At 35.5% G+C, this 14,708-nt stretch overlaps 3 protein-coding genes across 3 annotated transcripts; all 3 read right to left on the minus strand.

Annotated features, from left to right (window-relative positions):
* Window positions 1-1,025: 1,025 nt before the first annotated feature.
* On the minus strand, window positions 1,026-2,479 carry LOC104790007 (F-box protein PP2-B1). Its single transcript, XM_010515696.3, has 3 exons — window positions 2,044-2,479; window positions 1,806-1,924; window positions 1,026-1,719 (listed from the first exon to the last, which is right to left on the minus strand). Exons 1-3 carry the CDS (start codon window positions 2,365-2,367, stop codon window positions 1,149-1,151), a joined length of 1,014 nt encoding a protein of 337 aa, XP_010513998.1. The 5' UTR covers window positions 2,368-2,479; the 3' UTR covers window positions 1,026-1,148.
* Window positions 2,480-2,962: 483 nt separating this feature from the next.
* LOC104790008 (F-box protein At2g02240) lies at window positions 2,963-4,466 on the minus strand. The gene is made up of 3 exons (XM_010515697.3): window positions 4,022-4,466; window positions 3,681-3,799; window positions 2,963-3,579 (listed from the first exon to the last, which is right to left on the minus strand). The coding sequence occupies exons 1-3, from the start codon at window positions 4,316-4,318 to the stop codon at window positions 3,165-3,167; spliced, it is 831 nt and encodes a 276-aa protein (XP_010513999.1). The 5' UTR covers window positions 4,319-4,466; the 3' UTR covers window positions 2,963-3,164.
* A 2,566-nt stretch (window positions 4,467-7,032) lies between these two features.
* LOC104793835 (putative F-box protein PP2-B2) lies at window positions 7,033-11,930 on the minus strand. Its single transcript, XM_010520257.2, has 3 exons — window positions 11,608-11,930; window positions 7,741-7,862; window positions 7,033-7,649 (listed from the first exon to the last, which is right to left on the minus strand). The coding sequence occupies exons 1-3, from the start codon at window positions 11,917-11,919 to the stop codon at window positions 7,226-7,228; spliced, it is 858 nt and encodes a 285-aa protein (XP_010518559.1). The 5' UTR covers window positions 11,920-11,930; the 3' UTR covers window positions 7,033-7,225.
* Window positions 11,931-14,708: the final 2,778 nt, after the last annotated feature.

Here is a 14,708-nt window from a genome sequence, read left to right on the forward strand (position 1 = left end):
GGCTTCCTTGCAAAGAACTAGATAGTTTGAATCTCTCACATGCATAGAGAGGCTAATCGTCTAGCATATGGATTAGCTAACTATGCGTTCTCCCTACTGCTTGGTTTTCATTATTTGGATGTTTGTCCGGTTGATTTACATTCTATAATGTTAGCAGACTCTAATGGGACTGTGACATTATAGAATATTCTAATGGGACTGTGATCCCACGGCTTGTTGGGTTTTAAACTTTATTTCTTTTTTAATAATTTGTAGGAACTTATTCCCGTACGGCCTGCCAAAAAAAAATTGAAAGTTTGTTTATATGAACATCACTCTTGCTTTGTCACAATTTCAGTCTTCTAATCACTAAAACCCAAGCTTGAGAAACAAAGCCCATAACTTTTTTTCTTTCTTAAAAGCCTTCGAAGTTAGATTAGACTTTTATGAACCCACATTTACTTGCTTGGGTTTTATATTCTTTACATCACAGAAAGCCTTCTCATCTTTTTGTTTTGGTTTTTCTCAACACTTTGTTCACAAGAGATCAGTTAGCTTCACCGAACTATATATTTTCCAGGCGTGATCATGAAGATGGTGGTTAAGACTTAAGAATATGAACCTTATATATTGTTTAGATTAACATGTGAGTTCAGAGATCGCTAGATAACAAATTTCATAATTATAATGAATCTACGAGTTTTAGAAACTGTAATGAATTTTGGTAGATTAGTAAAACTGGTGACTGATTTATACGAGTTTTGTTGATTGATGATGAGTTTTTATAAAATTATGATACTTTAATATGCAACCAAATCGTGGATCGAACATATAATGCGTGCTTCTGTTAAATAATTTGTTTTGGCAAAATTTAAGAAAAATTGAAATTGTGAACTACAACAACAACCAGTGCACAAAGGTCTGTATCGTGGCGAATGTGTGAATCGTGGACACATGTTGCAGCTATCATAAGACTAAAAAAAGAGTTGTATATATTGAGCTTTGAAGTGTAGAATGAAGACTCAAAAATATGGCAGACATAAGAATTATGAACCATCTTACTTCTTGCTATTCAGATGTTAATTCACAAGAGATACAACTCTCAAATCAAGAACTCCAGACTGTAAGTAAACTCAAAGAGACATTAAAAGACAAGATTTTAGATCAAATCAGTTTCTTCTTTCAGGCCTTAACTCAAATCCCTGAATAATCAAACCACTCTTCCAATGTCCATTCTCAGTCTCCATCATACTAATCTCAATCTCATCACTGTCTTCATCACAACCTCCATCATTGATGTAAAACTTCCCAAGCTCCACTTCACTCCACCCATCTCCTCTCTCCTTTATCTCCTCCACATTCCTCCTATCACTCTTCCTCACTCCTTCATCTTCTTCTTCTTCCTCTTCTTCATGTTCTCTCCAAGCCCCACGCATCCACGGCCGCCTCATCCTAAACGCTCTAGAAACCATCGCGTACGAAATCCCCGAGTAACCAAAATCGCTGCGTGAGTCCTCCACCCCACCGGATTCAAGAAACACTGATCTCTTGGTAGCTTCTTTGCCCACAAAACCAACTCCAGCTTCCACAGGTACAGAATCAAACCCGTATGATCTATTATGCGCCCTCTTGAACACTACGTAAACCGAGTAATGTGTCCCTTTCGATAACAATCCGCAACTTATCTTCCCACGAACCTCAAACCAACACACATTACGCAACTCAGCCACTTTCTCAAACCTGAAAAATTCAAATCTAAGTAAACAAACTTTGCAATAGCACAATTTCAAGAAACAGAGAGAAAACAAAAAGATGAGAACTTTTACTTAGACTCGGGAACTGTAATCCATCGCCAATAAGCAGAAGAATCTCCCCAAACGATCTTCAAATCCATAGCTGATAACATGTAACACTTCTTCCCACTAGCTTTCTCCAACCAAAAGCTCTGATTTTTTTCCCCAAAAACAAACAAAATCAGACATTTATACAACAGAATCATCAAATTCAAAGGAAAAAAAGCAAAACCCTGATTCCAAATTCCCGAATCGGATTCAAATTCGTTACCTTTTTGCCATCTTCAATCAAAACAGAACCATCAGCGAGAGATAAAAATATCTCTTTCTTCGACAAATGATCCGCCGATCGAGGAACAACAAGTGACGAGTGCTCCGGCGGAAGAAACATCTCCCAAACAAAATCAGACTGAGCCGCCGATTTCACAGTTTTCGAAACCGAAGCCACAACGCAAGCGTCTCGTGGACTAGTGTGTGATATCAGCATCGAGATACAATCTTCCGGCAATGTATCGAATCGTGTCGTCACAGCGATCTCTTCGCTCCGTCTACTACTACTCCCTCCTCCTCCTCCGCCGCTGTGAATTTGCTCCATACTGTATTTTTTGGAATCTGAGAAGTGTGATGTTATTTATGAAGCGGTGTGATGATGTGTTGTGAGCGTGTCAATGAAGTGGATATTTATATCGGTAGGCTCGTGATTCGCGAAAGACTTAGAGGTTAAGATTTTAATGTGCATTTCAGATAATACCCTTATTAGTAAGTGTTAATAATATGAATCTAAAAAGTTTTTTTTTTTTTTTTTTTTTTGAGAAAAGGTTTGGTCTTTATGAAATCAGGCAAAGCAAGTGACTTTGTAACGTGTTTAACTTACCTATGAAGTCTTTCTTTATTACTTAATGAGTTAATGACGAAGAGATATGTGTTTATTAGAATTATCCCGAAGTTAAAATCTTTATCAAGATTCATGTTTATAAGATTTTTTTTTATTCATGCATGTGTCATTCTATTTCTAGCTAAGTTAAGTCTGTAAAAGCATTGTAGATGATAAGAAGATGATAAAAATACAAATTGTTCATGCGATGAATAAAAATCCAAAATAAAAGATAAATTACTTCTCTTACTCCTCCTTACTAAGTAAACAAAAAGCATACAAAAGATGAAATAATATAGACAAGTCTCTATACAAGTTTATTCATGTGAGAAATGATTAAATATATATATGAATATATCATACATAATCAAAAACTCAGGTTCACACACATTACAATCCAAAACGTTAAGAAATCATGTTACAATACAACAAAGTTTTTCATCACTTGCTCCATTAGATATAGAACTGAGGCAAACAAACATAAGCCAGAATCAAATCGGTTTTACTTTTAAGGGTTTTTAATTTGTAGGGCGGAATTCGATTCCTTGAATGATCAAACCTCGTTTCCAATAAGGTGACTTGATCTCAATAACACTCAACTCAACTTCATCACAACTTGCTTCGTTGAAGAATTCACCTAGCTCAGCTTCCATCCACCCATCCTCTCTTTCCTCCGGTTTCGTTACATCTCCCGTTTCTCTTTCTCCCCTACGAGCCCGAGGTCCAACAAAATATATGAATCTTTTAGAAGTTTCTTGTCCCACCAAACCAACTCCAACTTCTACCGGCAAATGCCCTAATCCAGGACATCGGTCTTTAGTCTTGAACACAATGTAAGCCGAGTAACGAGTTCCAGGAGTTAGCACACGAGTGCTTGTCTTGCCACGAACCTCAAACCAACAAACATTGAGAAGCTCTGCTACTTTTTCAAATCTACATCACAACAATATATTCTGTGAAAATCATCATCGTCATCATCATTGCCAATTCCGAGATGTCTATATTACAATCAAACGGGTAAAAAATGGAGTTACCTAGCTTCAGGAATTGAAATCCATTGCCAATACTGAGGACTACTTCCCCATGTGATCCAAAGTTCCTTTGAGGATAACATGATACACCTTTTCCCACTCGCTTTATCTAACCAAAAGCTCTTTGGTTTTGGGAAAGATAATTAAAAAAAAAATAAAAAAAAATAATAATTAGAAATTCAAATCTACACCAAAATGTTCCATCGTATCAAGAATATTATGAAATAAAGTTTTCAATCAAATCCTTTTTCCATAATTTATCTAACAAAACTCAATGATTCAACACATGAAGTTCAATTTGAACCCTATTCTGATCATTGTTCTATGACAATATATAAATTTACCTTTCTGCCATCTTCGATTAGAACAGGATTGTGACAGAGAGCGAGATAAAGCTCCTTCTTCGATGCAAAAACTGGCGATGGAGGAATCAGAGAGGAGTAATCCGGCGGAAGAAACTTCTCCCATACGGTATAGGAGTTAGCAGCCGATTCAAAGGTTTTCGAAACTGATGCAGCGACGCACGCGTCTCGTGGACTTGTGAAAGAGATTATGTTAGAGATGCAATCCTCCGGAAAGCCATCAAAAGGTGATGGCCCGGGAACAACGATCTCTCCACCTGTATGATTTTGCCCCATCATCGATGATCGATCCGTGTCTTTGATCAAAACCTCGTTTGTGTTTATAGATTCCTCGTGAGTTCTCTCTGACTCTTTCAAAAACTCGCCTCTGTTGTCTTAAAAAGGAAGAATATGATTCGTGTAAAGGTAATGTCGTGTCGTGTCGTGCGCAGATATTTTGCAAAAAGTTACCCTTTTCGCGTCATGGTTTAATGTTGGTTAGTTGGTTTTGCTCAGTGGTGGTTATGAAAAATTATACACTCATAAACTAATAAACCAATTGAACCGACTATGATAGATTTTTAATCATTTCATTGTTTGGCAAAGGTAAAAGTGATTTTATGATTAAAATGCTCTTTTTAATGTGGAGATTTCCAAAACGCCAATTTTTCGAATATACATTTTCTCTCGAAAAGTTTATCAATTAGTTTTTTTTTAATTCATATACGACATCACTAATTTGGTGTTTTGTTTTACATCAATGGAAAAAAAATAAACTTTTAAAAAATTATTAATTTATCAATTCTAACAAATTAAATTGTTATAAATAATTTTTTTGACATACAAATTGTTATATGTAATAAGTACGATAGTCAAAATATAATTTTTGAATAAATACATAATTCATCAACCTTATTAGTTATCATATTATACGCTAAAAATTTGGAAAAGAAGATTCAACAACAATTCTATTTTAAATCCATTAACTCAAGAAATAAACCAAATCCATTAGAGAACTCTTTGTGTCAAACATATATATATATATATATATATATATATATATATATATTTTTTTTTCATCTATTTGTATGAAAATTTGGATGATTATTCTTCTATATATTTAAGATATAGATAACTAAATACATATTTTTTTTACTTTTAATATGTTGAATTATTAAATTCACCGATGTTTTATTTGGATCACAAAATAAAAATTATCAAAATTTGTGTCTAATTTTTTTTTAAAAGAATTCTTTCAAGAATGTCATACCACTCTATTAAAGATGTTTATTTTTTTACCTGTAAATGAGATTATTAATTTTTTTTAATGGTAACTGTGTTTTAAATATTAGTATATATGCACTTAATGTTTTTTTTTTGGCTTTTTAATGAATGGAGCATATATTTTTATTAACTATTCAAATATATGTATTTGTCGTTAAGTGAGTTTCAACTTTTGTAATTAAGATGTTTACTTTAGATTAATTCTTTTTACGTTTTTCTTTTTAAATACTATGTTTGACTTACATATCTCTCCTGTTTATCTTAGACAAATGTAGTTTCGCGTGACAAGTTTTGCTTCTCATATTCTTTTCTTTGAGACTAGATAAGTTTTTTCGTCAAAAGAAAAAACATTTTGTTGTCTCCAATTTAGATGGAATTTTTCCTTGTAAAATGATTTTGACTTATTCATTTTATTGGTTGTTATATTGGTTTTGTGATAGACCAAGACCAAGTTGGTGAAGATTTCATTCGAAAATGATCAGAATAATGGTCGTTGCTCTTTATTTTGAGAATTTTTATTTTTTAGTTTTTTTTCCCGATCAAATTTCCTTATTATTTTTATTCTTATCTTTTTTTTCTTCGTCGTCTTAATTTTGCAGATTATAAATTTTTGAAACAATTTGTTTAATTAATTTACTCACCCATGTCCAAGATATCTTGCTTAATTAGAAACATGCTCTCATCTACTAAACAATAATTTTTATTAGAAACTAATATTTTTATGTCGCTTAAAGATTATCGCGTTGTTAATATTTTTTTTCTTTGAACAAAGATTATCGCGTTGTAAATAATCAGCTATTTTTCAGTAATTTTATATTCAGTTGTACATTTGAGGTATAAATAAAGCCTATTGTTTTACAATGTAATAACCATTTGTATTCAGTGACAAAAACATAAACATATAAATCACTAAATAAAACCTGTTTGTGACTTTACATATCCACTTGACGTAAGAATTAGAACTTAGAGATATCTTTATTACTAAGTTGAAATAAAAATTAGACATGGCTAATGATAAACCAATTTTGTGTTATATTTTTTCACGTTTAGACATTAAATTTTTTATATGAATTATAAAACTCGACAAAAGGAATTAGCTACATGACATTTTTTTCTATTTCATTCGGATTCTTCTTATGTTGACTTGCGAGAACTAACATAATTTATATGGTCATGGTCAGAAATTTCTTGTTTCTCGATTTGACTTAATATTTTTAGCCATTCAACATTAGTATCAAATAAATTCAGAAGACGAATCTGCAGGAAAATGTAAACTTTATTGATTGGATCATATGATTCTTTTACCATTCAAGTAAATATTCCTATATGAAGAAAAAAAGAAGCACTGATTATATAGAAAATACATATCCAATGAATGACATAAGTGTATTGAACACATAACTTATGTTAATCCGTTTTTTTCTATCAGAAACGGTATGTAAAGTGTGGAAATTAACGAGGCATATATTTATATCCGTGACCGTGAGTGATGATCTTTACTGGTTAAGACTTATTGTCATACTCCGATCATAGTCTTCAAAGATATTCTGGAAAAAATATAAAAACAAAAAAGGAAGTTTGCCTTTTATCTAATCACTCAAAGCAAGTACCTTTTGTTTCGTGTTTATTTTTGTGAAGTCTTGAGAAAATTATATAATCAAACTTTTTAGTCAGGAAAAGTCAATATAATATATAAATTGAAGAATCTTTGTTAAGATCTGTGTCATGTCTACAAAATTTATATATTTTTATTCGATTTCATTTGTTGAGTTTGTACATGTGATCAGAAAGATAAAAACAGAATACACAAACGAGCAGTCCAAAAACATATAATACCTTGTGTTACAATGCAGCAAAGCTTTTGACTAGCTTTAGAAGCAAACAAACATAAACCGGAATCAATCATGGAAACCGGGTATTACTTTACTGGATTTTCGTAGGGCGGAACTCTATCCCCTGAATGATCAAACCGCGCTTCCAATAAGGAGTCTTAGTCTCAAGAACACTTGTTGCAATATCATCACAACCTGATTCATTGAAGAATTCACCAAGCTCAGCTTCCATCCATCCATCATTTCTCGTTTTTGGTTTCGTTACATCTCTCGTTTCTCTGTCTCTCCTTCGATCCTCGGGAGGCCCAACAAAGTATATGAATCTTTTAGAAGATTCTTGTCCCACTAATCCAACTGTAGCTTCTGCTGGCACATCCCCCAGATTAGGGCATCTATCCTTTGTCTTAAACACAATGTAAGCCCAGTAACGAGTTCCAGGAGATAGGTATTTAGTACTCATGCCCCCTCGGACTTCAAACCAACACACATTGAGAAGCTCTGGTACTTCTTCAAACCTGCATGCGTGTGCAACATTTTCCCCATCATCATCATCATACTTGTGTGATTACAATAGATTTTGAGTGATAAATAAAAGGAGTAACCTACCTAGCTTCAGGAAGTGAGATCCATCGCCAATACTGAGGAGTATTAACCCATGTGATCCACATATCTTTCTTGGGAGATAACATGATACACTTTTTCCCATACCCTTTCTCTAACCAGGAGCTCTTTTATTTTCCAAAAATAAAATAAATAATTAAAAAATCAAAACAATTAGAAAAATTCAATAGATACATTAATTATAACTTCTGAAATCAAGTTTTCAAATCAAATCCATTTCACCATAATTATCTAACATAACTCGTAATAACATATATATGTGTTGTAAAACACTTAGTGGACTCCATAGACCGGCCCGTTCACAGTCCATTAGGACATGGCCATACGGCCCATATACAGTCCATTGGTTCTTGGCCTTACGGCCCATGTTATGTATCTCTAGGATTTAGGCCCATTCGTCCATGAGACTTAGGCTATGTCGGTTTGGGCTTTGGCCTTTGTACTCTCTATATATATGTAACCTCTATTCATTATCATTAATAAGACTAAGAGATTTCATCCTAAACTCTCTAGTTTCATAACACGTTATCAGCAAATAACGGGTATAGCAAGCCTAAGTAAAGGCTACGGCCAGACATATATTTTATGGCACACATTTTGAACTAAGTGTTGCATTATAATCACCCAGCTCTAAGAGAAGCTTATTGAGCTTTAAGGACATTCATTTGAATGGTTTCCATATTGAAATAAAGGGTGAAGGAAACCAAGAGTTCCTATATATATTACTAAAATCACCCAAGGATCTAAAGAGAATCCTAGAAGTCTATATCTTGCACTAGCCACTGGTTTTTACCATGCTAAGATTAATATAATAGAGGCTAATATGGCAATGAACGAAATGTTCAATAATTCACTTTATGGCATGACCGGATTGGCCATCCGTGTTTCTAACATGATGCGTATGTTGATATTAAATAAAATTGGCACACTCCTAAGAGAGAGAAGAGTTATCCCTACAATCTCACGTGTGTAGCATGTACACAAGGGAAACTCATTTATAAGGCCATCACCAGCAAATGTAACTAAAGAAATGTTCCACTTAAGACTATAAGTCTAGATAGTGCTGGTGAATTTATATCCCAAGCGTTTAATAATAATGGTATGTCCATGGGGGGAGTGTGGACCACCCTGTGGCACATGAACATAAAGAGAATGGATTAGATGAATCCTTCATTAAACGCACTTAATAAATTGCTCGACCATTACTCATGAGGTCGAAGCTTCTTGTGTCGGCTTGGGGACACACAGTACTACATGCAACAGAACTTATACGCATCAGGCCATCTAGTGAGTATAAATATTCCCAAATGCATAACGGGTCATAAGCCAGACATATCCCATCTAAAATAATATACGGGTGTGCCGTTTATATTGCATCATCACAGAGAACAAAGATGGGACCTCAAAGGAGGATGGGAATATATATTGATATGATTCTCCCACCATTGTTAAGTATCTTGAGCCAACTATGGGCGATTTATATGTGGCCAGATACACGGATTGTCAGTTTGCTGAATCCGAATTCCCTACATTGGGTGGAGAGAAAGACAAGCTGGTCAAAGAAATATTATGGAATCAAACATCCTTAAATTGGCAAGATCCTCGAGATTGTACATTTGCAAAAGCTAGCTATTCAATTGCCAAGATTCCTTTAATGACCCAAAAGAGAATTATGAAATCGTACATACCAGCTTGTAATGCACCAGTACGTATTGATGTTCAAAAGGAACACAATAATCAAGTTGCTACAGAGTCTAAATAGACCAATATGTTCCATAGAAAAGAACCTTCGGAAATCTAAGAAAGGTGCAAATAAAACCGAGGTTAAGGAAAAAGTATAGACATGGCCGCGGCAAATCCTAAGGTACCAACAATGAGGTTTGGGACGCTAAACCTCAAGGTCCTTAAGGTATTAATAATAATAAGAGCTCGATAAACTATATCATGTCTAGAATAAAATTGAACTGCAAAGATGTCGACATTAATGAAATAATTGCATGCAAGGTAGCACTTGAAGTAAATGAGGATCAGAAACTCACGTCTATATGAGAGTGCACTCAAAGTAAAGATTGGCTAAAATAGAAAGAAGCCATTGACGTGGAGTTAAACTCTTTAAAGAAGAGAAATGTGTTTGGTCCGACCTTAAGGACAACACTTGATATAAACCAGTTGGGCATAAGTTGGTCTTTGTAAGAAAGAGAAATTAGAATAATGAAAGCGTGAGATAAAGCACGGCTTATAGCACAAGGATTCTCTCAAAGACCAGGAATAGATTATGAGGAGACTTACTCCATGTGATGGATGCAACGACTTTAATAAGTCTGGCTATAAAAGAAAAACTGGATTTACGATTAATGGATGTTAAAACCGTATACTTACATGGTCCACTGGAAAATGAAATGAGATTACCAGAGGGTATAGAGCTAGATTATAAGAGTGGTTCTCGAGAAAATACTGCATAAGGCTAGACAAATACCTTTATGGACTGAAACAAAGTGGGTGTATATGGTACAATAGATTAAGCAAGTACCTAGCCAAAGAAGGCTATAAAATGATCCCATCAGTCCATTTATTTATAAAGAAGTTTGCAAACAAAGGATTTGTGATAATAGCAGTCTATATGGATGGTTTAAACATCCTTGGAACCCCTGGTTAAATCGCCCAAACAAGTAGAATTTGAAAGACCTAGGCAAAGGAAGAAAAATTCTGTTTGGGGTTACAACTTGAGTACATAAATGATAGAATCCTTGTGCATCAAATGGCATATACAGAAAAGTACTCAAGAGTTTTAATAAGGACTAAGCTCATCCATTGACTAGCCCAATGCTTGTAAGGAGCATTGATTTGGATAAAGATCCATTGGTCCAAAGAAGGACAATGAGGAAGTTCTCGGTCCTCAAATGCCATACCTCAGTGCTATAGGAGAATTAATCTTGGCTAGCCACACTAGACCAGAGATAAGTTTTGCCGTGAACCTCCTAGCAAGAATTAGTTCTTATCAAACCCAAAGGCACTAGAGTAAAATTAAGTATTTATTATGTTACCTACAAGGAAGGTAAGATTTGGGTTTATATTATACTAACTATAACAAAGAAGGTTTTAGTTGGTATTGTTGATGCAGGTTATAGCAAAGAAGGTTTAGTGCGTTCTGTTCGATGACTCAACATATATGGACGGATAGCGGCATGGACGACAGCAAAGAAGCAACGGTCATATATGAGGACAATTCGGCATGTATCGCACAACTCAAGGAAGGTTACATCAAGGGAGATCGGAAGAAGCACATCTTACTGAAGTTCAAGTGGTGCAAATTCAATCATGCGACAACTCAGCCGATCTCTTCACCAAAGCATTGCCGACATCAACGTTCAAGAAGCTCACGCACAAGATTGGGATGCGGAGGCTTCAGGACTTGGAGTGATGTTTGGATCAGGGGGAGCAATGTGTGCTGTACTCTTTTTCCTTCACCAAGGTTTTGTCCCATTGGGTTTTCCTGGTAAGGTTTTAATGAGGCAGCATCCCCTAAGCACATTGCAGCGATCCCATCCAACATAGGCACGGTCATCTCGTCCAAGGGGGAGTGTTGTAAAACACTTAGTGGACTCCATAGACCGGCCCGTTCACAGTCCATTAGGACATGGCCATACGGCCCATATACAGTCCATTGGTTCTTGGCCTTACGGCCCATGTTATGTATCTCTAGGATTTAGGCCCATTCGTCCATGAGACTTAGGCTATGTCGGTTTGGGCTTTGGCCTTTGTACTCTCTATATATATGTAACCTCTATTCATTATCATTAATAAGACTAAGAGATTTCATCCTAAACTCTCTAGTTTCATAACAATATGTACCTTTTTGCCATCGTCGATTAGAATAGGATTGTCGCATAAAGCGAAATAGAGCTCCTTCTTTGATGAAAAAACTCGCGATGGAGGAACTAGAGATGAAAAATCCGATGGGAGAAACTTGTCCCATACGCTATCGGATTGGACAGCTGATTCAAAGGTTTTAGAAACCGTAGCGGCGACGCAAGCGTCCCTTGGACTAGTAAAAGATATTATGTTGGAGATGCAATCCTCTGGCAAGTCATCGAACGGTGAAGGCCTGGAGACAATTGCTACTCTCCCTCCGTTTCTTAAGTCAACGCTTTGTTTGTGGCCCATTTGTCCCCTCTGCCGCTAAAATATTCATTAAAAAAGAAGACTCGTTTTAAGTCGTCAACTCATATTTACGATAGACTACCCTTCTTTGCATCAGTGTGCACGTTAAAATTATTGTCTCCTTCCGCCACGCTCCATGTGTTTAACGTCGGTTTTGATTTTTAGTATATTCTAACTAAGAAAACAAAACCATATAATAAAATCATTGCAACATTGTTAAGGAATTGTCTTAAGTCGCCTCTATTGTTAAGGAATATCTGACTCTTTCTAAGTTAACTCCGTTTTTATCAAGGAATAGATTAATAGCAAATGACTCAAACTAGCCTCCTTGTAAGTTCCCCTTTCACGTTGCATGTTATTTTTTATTAACTGTTGCATGGTTGGTTTATTTTTGTAAGGAAGCCAAATTTACTATTGGCTTTGGTTTGCAAATTTCTAAGTGAAATCATGATTCACCTAGAGAAAGTTAATTACGCTAACAAAATTAATCTCTTTCCCTAAGAGAAAGTTGAGAAACAATAAAAAGTTTTAACTTGCTTCTTAGACAAGATACACGTATGTGATCCAAAAACAGAACCGGGTAATTTTCAAACCGTTCTTCCACACAGTAAACCGGTATTACGTTTTGGTAGGCCGGAATCCAATTCCTTGAATGATCAATCCACGCTTCCAATAAGGTGAAGTAATATCTACAACACTCAATTTCGTCACATCCTCCTTCATTGAAGAATTCCCCAATTTCTGCTTCTATCCATCCATCGTCTCTTTCCTTTGATCTCATTAGCTCTCCCTCTTTGCCCACTTTTTGATTTCATTCATCGAAGCATATGAATCTTAATTTTAGGAGGTTTTTGTCCCACCAATCCAATTCCAACGTGTATGGGTAAATCGCGGAAGCCCTGACATCCAGTTCGTGGAGAGAGGATTCGAGTATTCATCCACACTATAAGAAAACATGCAATTTACGACTGCACTTATAGTCTCTTAGTAGTCGTTAAATCAAAAATTACGACTACGTTACGACTAATCACTGTTGTCGTAAAACGTTAGTCGGTAAAAAATTCAGTCGTAAATTAGTCGGTAAATAGCGACTCTTTTACGACTAATACACGTAGTCGAAAAATTAGTCGTAACATCTTACGACTGTTTGGTGACCATGTTACGATTAATAAAAGTGTGAGCAGTCGTAGTGTACATGTAGTCGTAAATTAGTCAGTGAAAATTTACGACTATTTGATGACAGTTTAACGATTACTGCGATGTGAAAGAGATTAGTTTGAGAATAGTTGTGATATAGTCGTTAAATGTAGCGACTACGTGGCTACTACGTGACGACTATTTGATGATTGTGTTGCGACTATTTGACGACTGTGTTGCGACTATGTAAAGCCAGATTTAATGACTATTTGAAGACTATAGGGGTTAAAAACCAGAATCTTTTTATTTTTGTTTTGTTTATAATTCGAATTTATAATCAAAAAAAGCCCTAAAATTTGCATTTTTAATAACCAAAAGTTAACCATAATTGTAATTAGTACACCACATTAGCAATAACAAAAAGAGAGAGCCATATTTATAACAACCAAAAGAGAGAACCAGAATGATAAATCCTAAAACTATGATTCTCTTAAGTGACAAGGAACAACACATCATCCCAAAGTGTCAAGTTCATTAGAGTAAGAAATAGAGAGAGATAAGTAGCTTAAGAATTAACCTAAGGAGGAGATGATCTTTATGTAGGAGGGTCGATGGATGCATCAATTGATTCAGACTCATGGAATTCGACAAAGGCCGGATCAAGTTTGCTCATGAACTTTTCCAAGCGCTCTATCTTCTTCTGTTGCTCAGCCACAACTTTGGAATGTTCTGCTTCACGAGCAGCAATCTCAGCATCACGTTTTGTATTATAGGCAACTTGTTCTTCAATGATACGATGAGCTTCCTTCATTTGCTCTTGCAATGCTACAAACGATGACGACTGTCCTTGTTGATGATAGCTGTTGCCATTGAGAAGATCCTGAAGATGATCCTTGAGGCTTCCGAGCCCAAAAATATTACCTCGTGAATCCTTCTCAGTGGACTGAGAAAAGAAAAGGTGAAACTGTAAATAGAGAATATGAAAGTTAAAGACTCTTTAAATATAGATTGTGAGAAATGTAACTTTACTTGAAGAAAGATGGCGGTATAATCTTCTGTTGTGAGCTCCTGAACTCGTGAAGGATCTGACTCGATCTCAGATAGCTTAACTTGTAAGTTTTTCTCATAAGTTGTAAAGATCTTCTCAGCCTTGCGATCGACATACGTACCATCTGGCTTTGTATGAGTCTCTTTGAAAACCTCACCAAGACTCACTGGTCTCCCAACTTTTTCTTCCTGGAATGTTACAAAAACAAAGAAAAGGGTTAAGACATAAGTTTAAGTTGCAAAGGTGTAAGAAGAAAACATAAGTTACTCACCAAGCCTTGTTTGACTTGTTGATACGATGTTGGCCCAGATAAATGCATGTGAGAACCGAGACCATTACGGTCTGACATGCGAGCATTGAAATAGATTCGACTCCTTTCATGTGCTTCTTCAGTATCGCACTGAGCAACCATTATTTTCCATAGGTCACTCTCGATCCATTTAGGTCGCACTCGACTAGTCCTAGCGTCGCTAACCATGTTTTTCATCCGTCGTTGGCATATCTCATAGAAATACTCTTGCAATGTCCCTGTTATCAAAGGATCCCAAGTGTGTGTTTTCTAGGAAAAAAGGAAAATAGAATTAAGTTAGTGAAAAACAACTTAATT

This window comes from Camelina sativa, chromosome 6, assembly GCF_030686135.1.
Source record: "Camelina sativa cultivar CO46 ecotype springtype chromosome 6, ASM3068613v1".
Taxonomy (NCBI): Eukaryota; Viridiplantae; Streptophyta; class Magnoliopsida; order Brassicales; family Brassicaceae; genus Camelina; species Camelina sativa.